This window comes from Crocuta crocuta, unplaced genomic scaffold, assembly GCF_008692635.1.
Source record: "Crocuta crocuta isolate KB4526 unplaced genomic scaffold, BGI_CrCroc_1.0 scaffold619, whole genome shotgun sequence".
Lineage (NCBI taxonomy): Eukaryota > Metazoa > Chordata > Mammalia > Carnivora > Hyaenidae > Crocuta > Crocuta crocuta.
Window position 1 is genome coordinate 4,229,943 of NW_027533395.1, and position 16,256 is coordinate 4,246,198.

A 16,256-nucleotide genomic window follows, 5' to 3' on the forward strand; every position below is an offset into this window, starting at 1 on the left:
CATTCTTTTTCAAGGGCAGTCAGGTTACTTTAAAAGAAGAAGCAAAAAAAAAAAAATCTTATTTCATCAACTGAATTATGTCATTAAAAAAATAAAAGAGCTCACTTTTGTGAAATTCTTTCCCACTGGTATTCTCTCAGTTAACCAGGATCCTCAAAGAATGGGGGAGTAAATACACTTAAAATTCTGAGATATCTATTTCCAGAAAACCTACTATTCAACCTCATGTGTTTATATATATTTAAATGCTTTGACTTCCCTTTTGGCTTTGGAACATGCTGAGATTATACGGGAAGCTAAGGAATCTTTCTTTGATATAGAGTGTTGTTATTCTGAGTATCTGTTCTTATTGCCCAAAATGTGGATGTAGAAGGAATAAAAGTTTGAGTTGAATTTGTCCTTACTCCAGAACCTTTCTGGATCATTTTTTTTTTTTTAATTTTGTGGTGATGCTGTTGTTTCTTCTAAATATCAAGGGTATGCAAATTCCAGTACATTAGGAGCTCTGGCAAGAGTGGTCTGCATTATCTCATGTATCCATTGTTAGCCAGCTGAGGAAAAATAGGAAAGGCAGGGTTGATTCTGTCTATTTCAAAGTGGCCATTGGCTGAGACCCAATGATGATATGGAAACTATGCAAAGTCACACAGAGAGCCCGTGGCATAGCCAAAGATGGATGCCAGGTCATCAAGCTGGGTTATCTGCCTAAAAATATCTGTCTCACTACTAGTCAGGATGCCTAAACTTCCAGCATTTGGCATTATACCTTTATGTTTTCAAAATTTTCCTACTAGCTCCTCCTAAGCGAAAGTGCATGTTCTTTAGAAGGGGTAACTCCTTCGGTTGTTATCAACCTGCCACCTCAGAAGGAATGTTAACAGTCAGGGCACCTGGGTGGCTTAGTCGGTTAAGCGTCCGACTTTCGCTTAGGTCATGATCTCGCGGTTCATGGGTTCAAGCCCCGCGTCAGGCTCTGTGCTGACTGCCAGCTCAGAGCCTGGAGCCTGTTTCAGTCTGTGACTCCCTCTCTCTCTGACCCTCCCCTGCTCATGCTGTCTCTCTCTCTCTCTCCTAGAAATAAATAAAAATATTAAAAGAAAAAAAGAAGGAATGTTAACAGTTAAGGAAGGATAAAATCCTATGAACCAAGTGTAGAAACATGTAAAGTGGGGAAAAGCATATGGGTAAAAGGGCATTGGGACATCTGGGTTGGTATGGGGGCGGGGAGAGGGTGCAGTGATGAACCTGTACTTCTCCCAAAGACCACATGGCGTATGGCGTTTCTCACTACATTCCTCCTCTTCTCTTCTTTTGTACACTCTAAGCCCCATAGAAAGTGCTAGTCTTCTCCAAGAGTTTCAGCATTTGGCCCAACATCGTTCTCCATCTCTTGCCCTTTTTCCTAGGTAGCAGGTATCAAAGGGATATTCTTGGCAAACAAGAAGGTGGATGACCAGGTGAAGACATACATCACTTACAACAAGGGCAGAGACTGGCGCCTACTTCAAGCTCCAGATGTGGACCTCAGAGGAAGTCCAGTACACTGCCTGCTGGTTAGTCACCCAGTCTCACATGAGGTCCATGGACAGTCTCACAGGAGGTCACCTGGGGATGTTGCATCAGGGGCTTTATTCCATCATGGTGTTCATAGGAACTTGAGTGGTGCTAGGTGGGGATTTCCCACAACTCCCCAGGAGATGATCTATGGACTCAGATTGCCATACCACTTGAGTGGAAAGTTCAGTTGAAACCCACAGGCTTTTACAGAAAACTTACTATGTGCTCCAACTCCTAGTAAGATAAAGAAATATTTAAGAGAAAGTGCCTGTGTTCCAGAGTCCCATACAGAGCTCATGGTAGAAACACACCTGTTAACTGATACTGATATGATACAGTGTGATAAATGTTTGATGTCAAGGGAAGCAAAAGTTGTGTTGGAAGCCCAGAAAAGGTCAGGCTGGTGTGTCCACATGGGATAGAAGCTAATTTATCAACATTCCTAGGGTGCCAGATATATGGAATATTGAGGTAGGCACTATGGAGGATGTGCTGTATAAGAAGTTTTTTCTGCCCTCAGACGTGGCAATTCGAGGTGGGGAGGGAAGACAGATCATTAACAGTGAAATTCACAACCCTCTGTGCTCTCTTAGAGAGGACCTATGTGAGAAACTCTTCTAAGGCCCCAGAAATGGTTATGTGTCCCCTTAGCCAGAAGTTGCCTTTTGCCACTTATTAAAGGGGGGAAATGGTGGGGGAAAGGGAGAGAGGCAAACCATGAGAGACTCTTGAATGCTGACAAAAACTGAGAACTGATGGATGTAGGGGGGAGGGGGGATGGGCATGGAGGAGGGCACTCGTGGGGATGAGCACTGGGTGTTATGTGGAAACTAATTTGACAATAAACTATTTGTAAAAAAAAAAAAAAAGGTTTATTAGCCACTTACCATATTCTAGACATTATATCAAAACCTGGGGCTGTGTGGACAGACAGGGCCTTTCCTCTTCTGTAGATTTCAGTCTAAACCCATATTTTCTTCTTGAGGTGTCAGGAAGATCAGAGACTAATATGTGTGCCCACCTCTAGGAGCTGGTCACAGAATGGAGCTAGTCCTTACCCAAGGCTTTCTCTTATTTCCTTAACCTAATTTTCTCCTTTCCCAAATTTCATAATTTTCTTTTTTTTTTACTTATTATATAAGATACATTGCTATAAATCCCTAATCCTCTTTAAAAACACCTAAATATGGATAAATGGGTAAGTACATTTATATGAGTTTTAGACAATGGCTTCAAACATTTCAGGTAAAATTCAAGTAACATCATACACATGAATCTCATAATAAAAGAGGAAAAGAAACAGCCTGGTTGAAGAAAAGGGTAGAAGGCCTGGAGACTGCTTCACATAGCTTCTTTTCTGCCTCCCTCCCAGTGGCCGCCTACACCTGTGAAAAGCAGGATGTGGATGTCAAGATCAGATACAGAGGAAGGTCAGGATCATCCTGTGGGAAGGAATCGTCAGGGAGGCTTCCTAAGGCTGACCGTGAACTGGACCTTGATGGATGGGGCAGGGATGAGGAGGAAGAGGGGTAGGGACTACAGTTGTCATGGGGGCAGCTTCTGATGTGAGCATACCTGCTGTCTCAGGCGGAAATGTCTCCTTGCCCAAATCTGAGCCTGTGGCTGTTTCTGAAAGCTAAGCCTCTGGAAGTCTCATCTCTGGTGGGGTAGGGTGTGTGTCAGAAGATTACTGGAATGAAGCTGTTTTATCTTCTCTATTGTAGCCCTTCTGCTCCTTACACCTACACTTGCAGATCTCTGAAAATCCGTATTCCTCGGGAAGAATCTCTAGCAAAGAGACAGCCGCGGGGCTTGTGGTGGCTACAGGTAAGGAAGGCATTCCCTGGGTTTCTTCCTCTCTGAGGGCTTCTGGAATATGTTTATCACTACTTTGGTATCATTTGAGCATTGGGTGAAAGCAGTGGGTGCTCTCCGCAGAAAACAGGCAGAGTTATGGAACCCCAGGGCCAGTCTAATGCCCCAGGAAAAGAACTCCAGACACTTGTAACTTCTAGGTTAATGAGCATCCCACACAGTCACAGAGCAGTCCCTTGTGCTTAGCAAGAGGCCAGAGTTCCTCTCAAAGTAAACTGGCTGAATAGAAGGCTTGTTTGTAATAGGGAATTCTCACTTTAAGACCTCGTGATATATGAACTTTCCAGCTCACCAAATAGAAGTTGAGGTCATTTTCTCTTTACACAAAGATTCTTTGCAAAGGGTTTCACCCCAGAGCTGTTTTTAATCAAGAGGTCTCTGGTGCATGTAAAGGTTTGTTTACACATGATTAACCACTTGGCTACGAGCCTGGGGAAAATGGCAGAAAAACCTAAGGTTGCATCGTTGGAAACACTGTCCACTGAACATCAATCAGAAATGAAGACAAAGCAACTCTGAAATGAAACTGAAAGTCTCTGGGGAATGTGTTCTGATTAGCATGCATTTGATTTACATGTACCTTTTGAGGAATACATTGATGGCATAAAGCAAGGCAGGCCTCTAATCTCAGGAGTTAGAGCTCTGGTGTTAGCCTCTTTTCTAATGAGAGCAGATAAATTCACAGTGACTTCCTGAGATAGTACATTGTGTCCTGTCTCATCAACTTGAAGCTCTGGCTCCTGGAGTTACTGCTCTTCTAGACAGGACTTCCTTCTCCATGGCTCCAGCTGCATGAACTTTGAAACACCATCCGTGACTGACTGCACTGATCAGATTTGCAGCAATGTAGCTCTCTAGCATTCCCTTCCATTTCTCCCAACCCTGTAGGGATTGAATCCCCATATTTAACACCACTGGCATCAGGAGAGACTTCAGCCCAAGATAACGAGAGATGACGACAGGCTCTGTTGCTGTTCTGGCTTGGGGAGTGATCCCCACACCTCCAATCCTTGGGGGTTGAACCTCTCAACTCAGGGACTGCAATACTCTCTGCCTTTTCTCAAGGCCTACAGGACATCCTGGGTTGGCGTAGGAGGAACATGGAAAACAGTAATCAGTGATCAAAGTAATATTATTTAGTATGTCAATTGTGTAGCCAGGCATTGTCCTATGTGACTTAACCACTCTGAACTTCAGTGTTTTTATTGGAAAGTGGGATTAACAGTATCGACATAACAGAATTGAAGGATTAATCGAAGAACTGGATTTCAAGTGCTCGAGCAGTGCCTAGGACATATCAAATGTTCAATACATGCTGCCTATTATCATTAGCAATATTACAGAAATTTAACCCTGCTCCTCTTGTGTCAGAATACTATGATTTGTGCATCTCCTTCAACAGAATCCATAAATCATATATGCACTATGCATACACTGAATGAATGAATACACTCCGGAACTTTGTCCTCTTATCTAAGCTGAGCTCTGACACTCACTAGCCTTGTGAATTTGGCTTAGTTCTTCAACCACTGGTCTTTGTTTTCCTTATTTATAAAACAGACTTCCTCCCCCACCCCACCTTGTGGGTTTGTAAGAATTAGAAGAGAATGTCTGCAAGACCCAGCAGAGTGCTCAGAGCAAAGCGCAGTGGGATTAGTTTACTTATTACTTGTGACCATTGTGTGTTTCTAAATTAGTTAAATGTTAAGTCTTTATAAATTAACACACACAGGTAACATTAAAGATTTGTTCTGGAAAGTTTTTATTCATAGACACTTGACCCTTGAATAACCATGGGGACTCCGGGGGCGCCAATCTTGGCTTCATGGAAAATCCACATACAACATTTGAGTCCCTGAAACATAACTACTAATAACCTAGTGTTGACCAGAAGTCTTAAGAACAAACAGTCAGTTAGTATATATTTTGCATGTCATATGTATTATATACTGCATTCTTACAATAAAATAGGCTACAGAAAAAAAATGTTACTAAGAATATTAGAAGAAAGAGAAAATACATTTATAGCACTGTACTATATTACTGAAAAAAGATCACATATAAGTGGACCTGTGCAGTTCAAATTCATGTTGTTCAAGGGTCAACTGTGTATTAGAATTTACTAGTGCCTTTTGTTCTCCCCTTTGTGACTCTTACAACTTCGTATGGCCTTTTGCCATACAAATGTCCCTGGGACTTTGGGAAGGCTATAGCACAGCTGAGGAGCTCCTGGTGAAAAGCCAGAGCTAGATCTCTGCACTTGCCTCCTCATTCCCAGCTTCTCCTCAGCCTGTTGCCAGCTCTCCCTGGGAGGTTGTTTGTTATCAGGAAATAGTTATGAAGTCAGCCAAGGATGCCCTTGGTGGCCTGCATGCAGCCTGTCTCTTCAGGGCCCATTCCAATGTCTGGGCATTTCACCTGCCTCCAAGTGTCTGTGACCCTGGGCTCCCTCCCCTCCACCCCTGCTGCACTGCCTCTTATCCTTTGCCCTGAGGTGTGTTCTTGGGGGAGCTGTGTGGAGGACAGGATTCATCTCTAACTCCTGTTTGAGGCCATCTCAGAAGGCAGATGGAATTCCAGTCTGGAGAGCTTGACAGTTGCTTTTAGCAGAGCGAGAACACTAGGACTCTAAATATTCTTACCACTGTGCTTTCTAGCAAGGTGTCCAGACCCCCATCTTCACATTTCCTTCCAGTGTGCAAAGCACTCTCTGTGCCTCAATTGCACAGCAGTGCTACGATGTGAAGAAGGTGGTAACTCTTCTCAATTTACAGATGAGGAGGTGGAGGAGGAAGAGGAAGAGGTTTTGTGCCCACACCACCACTCTCTCGGGCTCTAGGTCTAGTCCATCCAGCCAGACCTAGTCCTGAGCCCCTTCACGTGCCTGCTGCACGGTACCCCAGGTTCCCAGCCATGCTTCCTGTAAACTGAAGGTCCATGGAGGGACTCTCCACTCTGCATTGGATGGTGCACTGGCTGCCTCCATTTCCACCTTTCCACCAAGCCCTTAGTCCCCAGAATGGGGATCTGTGCTAGCGAGACTCCAGAATTCTCTTCCTCTCTTTATTCTCTCTCTCTCTCTCTCTCTCACAAGTGTTTAAGGGGCATAGAAAAGTAGCCTTGAGAGGAAATGAGAATTTTGCAAGGCACAAGTGTTTAAGGGGCATAGAAAAGTAGCCTTGAGAGGAAATGAGAATTTTGCAAGCTGTTTAAAGCCACCAAAAAGGCAGTAGAACCTCCAGGATTGGCCAGCTAAGCCATTGGTGAGAGAAGCTCTGTCTGTGTTCTTCTCTGTGTCTCTCCCCCTCTCTCTCTCCCATCGCATCTCTTAAGTGGGGAACAGATACATCCTCTTCTAACCAGCCTAGAGGCCACTTTGGTGAGCTCCCCAGTCCCACATCAGCCAGTGAGGCACCTTATTCAAATCTTCTTTATGTGTTGCCATAACCCAGATTCTTCCTGTCAGGGATTCCTCATGGGGCCACTTAGGGACAGCCTGTGTTCTGAGCCCCAGTTGTCCTGGAGACATCTCTTCTGTCCCTTTATCTGGAAACTGACTTTTCTGGTTCTTGTGCTCACTAGCATCTTTTCGGGGCTCCTTTTAGTTGATGTAAGATATTTCTGAAAACAGACATAGCTGTGAGCCTTGGATTCTAATCACCACAGAACCTTCAAAATCAGTCTGGTGGGGCTTTGAAAGAGAGAGAGAGGAGGGCTTAGGAAGCTGACAGAACCAGCTCCTACTGAGAGCATGAGGTTGGTAAGACAGACCCTAAGAAGCCATTAAAGGAATGGCAGATTCCAGCTCAAGGGTGACTATGCTCCTGTGCTTGCCTCTCACTTTCTACCACCTTGGTAGACATTCCTGATTGATCACCATACTCTGTTATCTTGAAACCAAATATGGCCTCAGAATCCTTCTTGTCACAGTGTTCCAGGTAACCATCCCCAAAAGACTCAAGCTGATATTCTCTGCCCCATCCCTCTTTTCTTTCTTTATCTGTGTCTTCCAAACCTTTTTCTGGAGAGTTGAATTCCAGATTCCAGACAGAACTCCACAGAGCTGCTCATGGTGCCTCTCCTCGTTCCACTCACAGCTACTGCCTGAGCCCCAAGCCCCCGGGGTTATTTTTGGAAGCCTGAGTGTCAAAACAAGTTGGCTAGCTGTGTGCTCCCTGGTGCTGATGGGAGCTTGACAAGCTGTAGCCTGGCTTTAATTTCTCATTTTGAAGCATTAAATGTCAGGAGCTCAATTAACATTTTCATTATTGCATTTTTATTGTGCTCTTATTTAGGCTACAGATGGGTGGGAGCTAACATTCCCTTCCTGCTATTTTTAAAGAAAAAAATACCAGCCAAAATGATAAATTCTTACCTCTTTAGGGTACTCTCCTGGTTCTTGATAACTCCCCAAATGCACATCAACATCAGAACATGATTTAATCATTTGTTGACTCATTCATCCATTTCACAATTATTTACTGAGCAATTAACTACTACATTTGGGGCACTGTTTTGGGCTCTGAGATGGGGGATGCCCATTGGGGAACCTTGGGCAACATAGGTAGACTAGAAAATCTTGGTCATTTCCTCTTTTAATAAGCATAAGCACTAGTAATGATGCTTAAGGAGAAGAAAAAGAAGGAGAGAGAGAGAACAAAGTTGTCAAGGGATGGAAGCAGTAAGTGTGGCACAAACCAGGTGATTTTTCCTGCTGTGCTTAATAGTCATGGTCTGCTGAGGATAGTCATTTTATTCTGGCCATCCTGTAAATTTGGTTACATAGTCTATAATATGGCATGGGGTCATTCAGCTGTCTGGTGCCCAAGATATACATTCACACACACACACACACACACACACACACACACACAGGTTTTCCTTAGGCTAAAATTATACATGAGGAGGAAGTTATCCTTAGACCCAACTTCTCTATGCATGTCTCTTGTTCCACTCTTTGCCACCTTCAGAGAATGCCTATAAAGATAAATTTTAAGAGACTATTGGTAACAGCATGAATAATTCAAGAGATCCAAACTCATTAATATTGGGTCTTTGAACCTTACCATTTAAAGATGAATTCCTGTCATATTATTTACCTATGTTCCCATATTATATTTTTCTTCTTGCTGTGTTTTTGATATGATAGCAATAAAGACATTGCACAAATCAACTCCAAACATAACTTAGAAAATCTTTACTATCTGCTACCCTCCCCCTCAGTCACAAATCTGAAAGCAATTACAAATGATCTGCTTATGTTTCAGGCAACATTGGCCCGGAGCTCTCATATACTGATATTGGTGTGTTCATCTCTTCTGATGGGGGCAACACATGGAGACAGGTAACTGGGAGAATTGGGGACAGGGAAGAGACATTTAAGGCAAGTTCTGCCAACATCTCTTTTTCCTATAGATTCTTGGGCTCATTATGACTTTGTGGTTGCAAAAAATATTGAAGCAGCCATTCAGTTTGGTCCATTTTGTTGACAGATGGGCAGTGGGGTAAAATGGAAACATTGGGTAAAGAATAGAAAAAACTGGAATTTTCCCATTTTTTCCATTCTTTCATTCAGTGATAAGTATGGAACAGCCACCAGATGCTAAGTACTATGCTAGTTTCTGGGGATACAACCAGTGAAGTGGTTTCTATCATTAATGTGCCATGGGATATATCTGGGCAGATAGGTCCCTTTATCTTTCTGAGTCTGTTTCTTTATCTACAAGATGAAGAGTTTGAGAGAGAGGTTAGAATAATAAAAACACAAGGCTGTTGAACTCTCTGGTGGTTTAAGTAATATGTAGGCCTAGCCTTAAGTAAGTATGGAGCAGCTTAATAGATACATGACTACATGAAAAACTAATTTAATTTTACAAACATTTGTGGCACACTGTCCGATAGAACTTTCAGCAGTGATGGAAATGTTCTGTGTCTGTGCCATCCCAAGTGGCTGTTGAACACTTGAAATGTGGCTAGTGTGACAGAGGAACTGAATTTTTTGTTTTATTTATTTTGATCAATTTAAATTTAAAGCATCTCATGTGGCCACGGTATTGAGCAACACAGATTTATACAATGTCAGGTAGGCGTCAAGTACAAACCTGAGGAGGCAGTTGAATATTTTGGAGTCCCTTTCCTCAAGGACCTCAAAATTAAGTAGAGAAAACAGCTTCATAAATAACTAACTATAGTTTAGAGTGATTGAATTATTTTAGTGGCATTCTTAGCCAGCAGAGTGAAGAGAGGAATTGATTCTACTTGTGGAAACTGGGAAAGAGTTTACAAGAAGAGTTGGCATTTTAGTAAGTCTTACAGGTGAGAAGGTTTTCACCTGAGGAAGACAAAGCCAAATGTCTTGATGAAGGGGAAGCCACCATCTGCAATCTAGTTGGACAATTCCCTGTTTGGATCCCTTAGTGAAATATCATCACCATCACCAACATCATCATCACCACCCTCATTGCCACCACTGTCACCACTACCACTATCAAAAGATAAATTTACCTAGGACTAATACTTGCAACCAGCTATTTTAAGTACTATAAGCCATATGGCAAAGAAGAAGTTAAGGTTCCTACCCATAAGACCATAATCAGGTAGATAAGGAGCAGATACATAATTAAAAACATACCTTCGGAATATAAGATAATCACTTTTTTTATAATTTTAAAATTTATTTTGAGAGAGCCTGTGAGAGGTGAGGGGCAGAGAGAGAGAGGGAGAGAGAATCCCAAGCAGGCTTCTTGCTGTCAGTATGGAACCTGACATGGAGCTCAATCCCATGAGCTCAAAACCATGAGACTGTGACCTGAGCCAAAATTAAGGGTTGGACACTTAGCTGACTGAGCTACACAGGAGCCCCAAGATAAACTCTTTTAAGTGTAAAATGAGGATGGAAACTGGAACATCAACTCTTCTGGTATAGAAACTCCCAACAACAAACCATTGTCCCTCCAACTCAAGAAATACCTCACCTGGCCATGTGGCTACTGCAGCATCCTTTCCTTGTGTTGCCACTACTTTGGTTTTCTTTTCTCTTTTTCTAAATAGCTAAGGATTTCAGTTTCCACTCCATTGCTGAACAGGGCGATTGTTAACATTGACCAGAATGATAGAGAGGGAAGTGTAAAGATAATGACTTCTCTCTCTTCCCCATGGCAAGATTCTTCTTTTACTCCTCATCCTTACACTTAAATCCAGCATTTCCATTATGTGGATTATCACAGAGCCCACCTTTGAGCTCTGGAGAGAAAATGGTGGCATTGTAGGCCCAAAGTTCATGTTTATGTATGATATATCAATGAGTCACCCTGAGGTCTTTTTGCATTAAGACCTCAATAGTATGGACATTTTTATTTCCTTAAAAGACAAATGTGAGAAAGGAAACCAGTTGGAAAGTTAGGTTTTTCTCCATGGTGTTCCTAAGGCAGACCCCATTCCTCCTGTTCCCTCCCTTTTAAATATGTTTATACCTCCTCATTTTTTCTAATGTGCCTCACTTAACCCACCATCCCAACCTCTCCTTCTAGCCTGTAAGAGCCACCACTAGTAGCTAAGAGCTAGCGGGATTATCCAAGTTTACTTTCCTCTAGAAGATCTATAGTAGGAGGTTGGTTCTCTGCTAGATTAATGGTTTTTATTTGTTTATTTTATTTTTCCTGTTTTAGGTTGGAGATATGATAGTTATATATAATAGAAGCATTGATATGTGTGGGATTACATCTGAAGTTCTCATAGCTCAGAGCCTGGCATCATAGTAGAGGCTTAGGAAATGCCTGTTGATGGATGAATGGATGGGTGGATCACTCAATGCTTGAATGACTTAATGGATACCTGAAATGAGTAATGGACAAAAGGATGAATCAAAGAATGAATAACTCTACGTCCCTGGAAGTACTGTGTTCCAATACACATTCAGAGTAAAGATCTTCAAGGGCCAAACTTAGGCCTTCATCCAGCTTGCATGGAAACCTAGGAGGCAGTGCCTGAGTTTAAGAACTCAGTCATTACGTATACCATAATGTCTAGAGAAATTGTTTTTACATTCCTAGATAATTTATGAACAACACTGTAAGCGACAGACCGTTTATGAATTAGCAAAAATTTGAGTAGATGAGAAGGAGAGAGCTGAGTAGTAAGTTACTCAAAATGCAAAGATAAGTAAACATTTTTTAAGTCATATTTTCCTTTGAATAAGGAGCTAAGCATGCATTTTGTTGTCTCAGCTTCTTGTAGCACACCGGTTCACAGTACTAGTGTAAGGATCCCTGGAAATGCCATTTCAGTGACCTAGGGAGAGTTATTTGTTCTCTGCAAGCCCATTTCCTTATCTATTAAGTGGGGATGATAGTACTTGTCAAACTACCTGATAGAGTTGTTGGAGGGCTCAGAACTTAGATGAAACAATGTATGTGAAGGACTGTGTAAACTATTAAGCACTGTGAAAATGTAAGGCATTGTTATGATTGTTGTTGTTGTTACTGTTGTTCCAGATCTTTGATGAAGAGTACAATGTCTGGTTCCTAGACTGGGGTGGCGCCCTGGTGGCCATGAAACACACACCTCTGCCAGTCAGGCATTTGTGGTAAGGACAGCCCCCTACCCTATTAATGAGCTATATTTTTTAGTGGAAAGTGTTGGGACAAGTTTTTACACATGACTTTGTACCCATTTACCCATTTCCTCACCCATGTATTCACTCATCCGTCCATTTAATATACATTCCATCATTTAACTCTTAGTTAGCAGTAGTGGACCAGATAATTTGGATGGGGAAGTATGATAAATAGAGTGGGGTGGTAGAGATAGTGCTAATATAAGGCAGAAAAGAGCAGGAAGGACTTGTGGGTTCAGACAACCAAGATTAAGAATCCAAAATACAGGATATAGAAATTGATGCAAGAAATTAAGGTTCATGTAGTAGATACTAAATTCAGTGCTATACAAGTTGAGTTTGTGATGTCTGTGAATAGATATGATGTTTATTTGTCAGATATATTCATCTGAAGGTGAGGAAAGAGGTCTGGGCTGACACTCTAGACTTGGAGTCATTAGCTATTAGATGGTAGGTAAAGCCATGGCAATGGCCTCAATGTCTCAGGAGAATAAGTACAACAAGGAGAAATCAGGGACTCCTATGGAACACTGTTGAATATCAATATACAAAGTGGAAAATAAATTATGAAACATACCAAGAAGAAGTAGCCAAAAAGAAGAGAATGAAAAACAAAACAAAACAAACAAACAAACAAAACCCAAGAGAAATGTTTTCATGGATGCTAAAGACAAAGGTGATCAGTAGCACCAAATTCTATAATTGGGTCAAATTAGTTATGGAATGAAAAACAATCTAGGATTAATTGATATAGAGGAGTAGAGGAGGTCAAACTCTACTTTGTCAGAGTAGATTCAAAAGAGAAGTGGGGTTGAAAGCTAGATTGAATAGATTTATGAATGACATGAATGATGAATGAATGATAAGCAATGGAGTAAAATGGAGACAGTGGAGATAACTCTTCTCAGTAAAGTAGACTATGGAATGAGGTTGTGTGTATATGTGCAAGATCCTCCAGTGAGGACAAAGATCTGTGAGAATATACTATGAAGATGATGATGATGATGATGATGACAATGACGACAACAATTATGATGAGGATGATGATGATGATGCTGTTATTTGTTCTTGCTTTTGGCGGGAGATAAATGAGTATCCTGTATATTTCTATGCTGAAGGGAAAGGATTTCAGACTTCAGATGCAGCAAAGTGAATATTTGAGAGTGAATATTTAGCAGTAGAGGGTACCATTTAGGGTAGTTGTTGGGATGAACCACAGGTTGAAGGATGGGCTCTGGCTTAACTTTCAGACCCTTGATTTTGGGAGACTACCCCTTTTAAATTAAGGAGTTTACTGGGAGGTATCAGACTGTAATCAGGAAGAGGCATAGGATTTCCACGTACCAAATTTAAGCTTTGGCCACCTTGGACAGACTTAAAAAAGTTTCTCTTAGTTTGGCCTTTTATATCGGGGCGCCTGGGTGGCTTAGTCGGTTGAGCGTCCGCCTTTCGCTTAGGTCATGATCTCGCGGTTCGTGGGTTCGGGCCCCGCGTTGGGCTCTGTGCTGACTGCCAGCTCAGAGCCTGGAGCCTGTTTCAGTCTGTGACTCCCTCTCTCTCTGGCCCTCCCCTGCTCACACTGTCTCTCTCTCTCTCTCTCCTAGAAATAAATAAAAATAAAAAAATAAAAAAATAAAAGTTTGGCCTTTTATTGGATTAAACCATATGAACTTGCCACTTTTGGGGGGTCAAAATAGTCAAATATTGTCAATTTCTTAGAGTTAAAGTTAACATTAAGTCCAGTGGTTTTACCAACTCTGTATTTTCCTATGAGATTATGAGACTTAATTTTGAAAAGATGCATGGAGCCATCTGTAATGAAAATACCAACTGATGAATGAGCATGTAAAGGCTCCCATTGTAATTGTTGATCATCCTCTTACTACTGATTATATACTTTTTGGGTAGAATCAGAAGACTGGAGTTACTTACTACTAAAGACAGAATTTTTTGAGGAATTATTACATTCCAGGCACCATTCTAAATGCTTTAATGAATTATCTAAGTTAGTTCTTGACACAATGCTAGGTATGTGGGCACTCCTTTTATCACATATTTATAATGACATTGAAATGCAGACATATTAAATATTTTGCTCAAGGCTACACAGCTGGTACCTGAAAGCACTAGGTTGGGTCTCTGTTATGGATGCTCTTCTGTTTTAACTGAAATTTCCAGATCATTAATGAGTATACAGAGGCTTATCACATGGTTCTAGCCCTGTAGGAGATCATAGTCAAGATAAGACATTATCTGTCATTAGACAGTCTATATATCACCAGAAATCCAAGCAATGTCTGCTAAAGCATGCTGGCCCTTTGTGTTGTTGGGATCTTAGCACAGGATGGAGTTCTGCCTAGTGTGTAAAGGATCTTCGTGCAGATGGTGACATGAGAGTTGATTTTTAAGAAAAAGATGCCAGGAGTCAGAGGACTGATGAAAGACAAGTCAAGGGAAGAGAAACTCTGACCAAAGGCTGGGATTCAGGAAAACTAGGTAGTGTTAAGAAAAATATATCTGATTGGAATCAAGAATGTTAAGTTAAGGCGGGTAGGACTCATCAGAACTTAAATACCAGGTTGAACCTGTAAGTAATCTCTTCCATTGAAAAGATCTGCCTTTTTGTGGAGGGAAGAGCTTCTCTGCTGAGGATAGAGTAGCACTTGGACTCTCAGAGAGGATTACTTGGTTTTTTTTTTTAAGTTTATTCATTTTTGAGAGACAGAGAGAACAGAGAGTGAGCTGAGGAAGGGCAGAGAGAGGGTGACAGAATCCAAAGCAGGCTCCAGACTCTGAGCTGTCAGAACAGAGCCCAACACGGAACTCAAACTCACTGACGGTGAGATCATGACCTGAGCTGAAGTCAGACACTCAACTGACTGAGCCACCCAGGAGCCCCGAAGATTACTTGACTCTTAAAACAAATTCATTAGTGTATTTGTTTTTTCACCAAGAAAGACAATATTTTTAGCCCCTATCGAGAACTTCCACTTATGTCTCAATAAAAGACAGATATAGCTGAGAAGATTTCTTCCACTTAAGTCTTGAAAGAACAGAGTGATAACCCCGTCTTACACTTGACCATCACCCCCCTGCTCTTTTCTTCTTCATTATGGTAGGAACCTACTACATACTTAGTCATTGATTTCTAGACCCTTTTGCACAACGGTTTCCTTATTCTAAGGAAAAGAGGGATTTGGTGGTGTTGTTTCCTTTGGGGGACGGAAAAGGAGAAGATATTTGTACAGACTAGTAGGGAAACACAAGCAGTTTCTTCATCACCAGTAGCTTCTCATTAAGTCACAACTTTCAAGGTAAACAAATAGCTCATTTTAAAGTGGAAGAAAAGTTAAGTAATCGGTTCATTATTTTCTGTGTAGGCCTCAAACTGGCATTATTTTGTACATAGATGTTTATCTATTTGCATACAAAAAAACCACACCCACCAGCCTACCCACTCTCACACAAGGGTATAGTGGTTCTCAAATTTAAATAATAGCTACATTGCCTTTCAGAGAAAATAGGAGTCATAATTGAAAAGCTGAGGAAACTTTAGCTAGGCTAATAAGGCATGCTGTTTCCCATAAATTGAAATGATAGGTAGCTAGATATGCATGAAGACAAAATAGCATACAAATGAACCCATCTATTTGTGACCGTGTACTCTTGGATGCATAGAGATTAGAACCTAAGTGCTATTTCAGGTGAGCTCTTCATCCAGTATTATCTTTATACCATAGATGCATTAGGGTGAAATGAATAATGGAGCCCTATGGAATGCAGTGCGCTAATGAAAACTCACAATAGTCAGAGCTACTAATCTGCGGGTAGATTGGGGTCCTACTGTTTGCTTGCCCTGACAAGCTGTCTGTGTCTCCTTTCAATAGGATGTTCTTGGAAACAGGAAATGAAACATCACCTGGCCTTTTTTGTTCTTTTGTTTTTCTATAAATGGCTGAAAATGTTAGTGTTTTGTTCAGAAAAACATTCACATGAAAATAACAGTTCCAACCAATACGTGCCTCTGAAAGGGGAAAGTGTGTGTGCTATTGTGAAGAGCTTCCAGGTGGCTAAAATGCCACCCCCTTATGTGTTTGTGATAAAATAATACGGAACAGTGCACCTCACCAAAGGGAGGACGCTGATTCTCCATTACCATCACTCTGTTTCTGTGCTAGAAACTTCTGGGGAGGACTTGATTGTCCTTGGA

General features: G+C 41.5%; 1 protein-coding gene across 1 annotated transcript in view; it reads left to right on the forward strand.

Moving 5' to 3' along the window:
* SORCS3 (sortilin related VPS10 domain containing receptor 3) overlaps positions 1-16,256 on the forward strand; it is a 564,865-nt gene that overhangs the window by 469,635 nt on the left and 78,974 nt on the right. The window contains exons 12-15 of the mRNA XM_077748455.1: positions 1,407-1,553; positions 3,282-3,384; positions 8,700-8,776; positions 11,925-12,016. Coding sequence (XP_077604581.1) covers positions 1,407-1,553; positions 3,282-3,384; positions 8,700-8,776; positions 11,925-12,016 — 419 coding nt within the window. The remainder of the gene's footprint in view (positions 1-1,406; positions 1,554-3,281; positions 3,385-8,699; positions 8,777-11,924; positions 12,017-16,256) is intronic.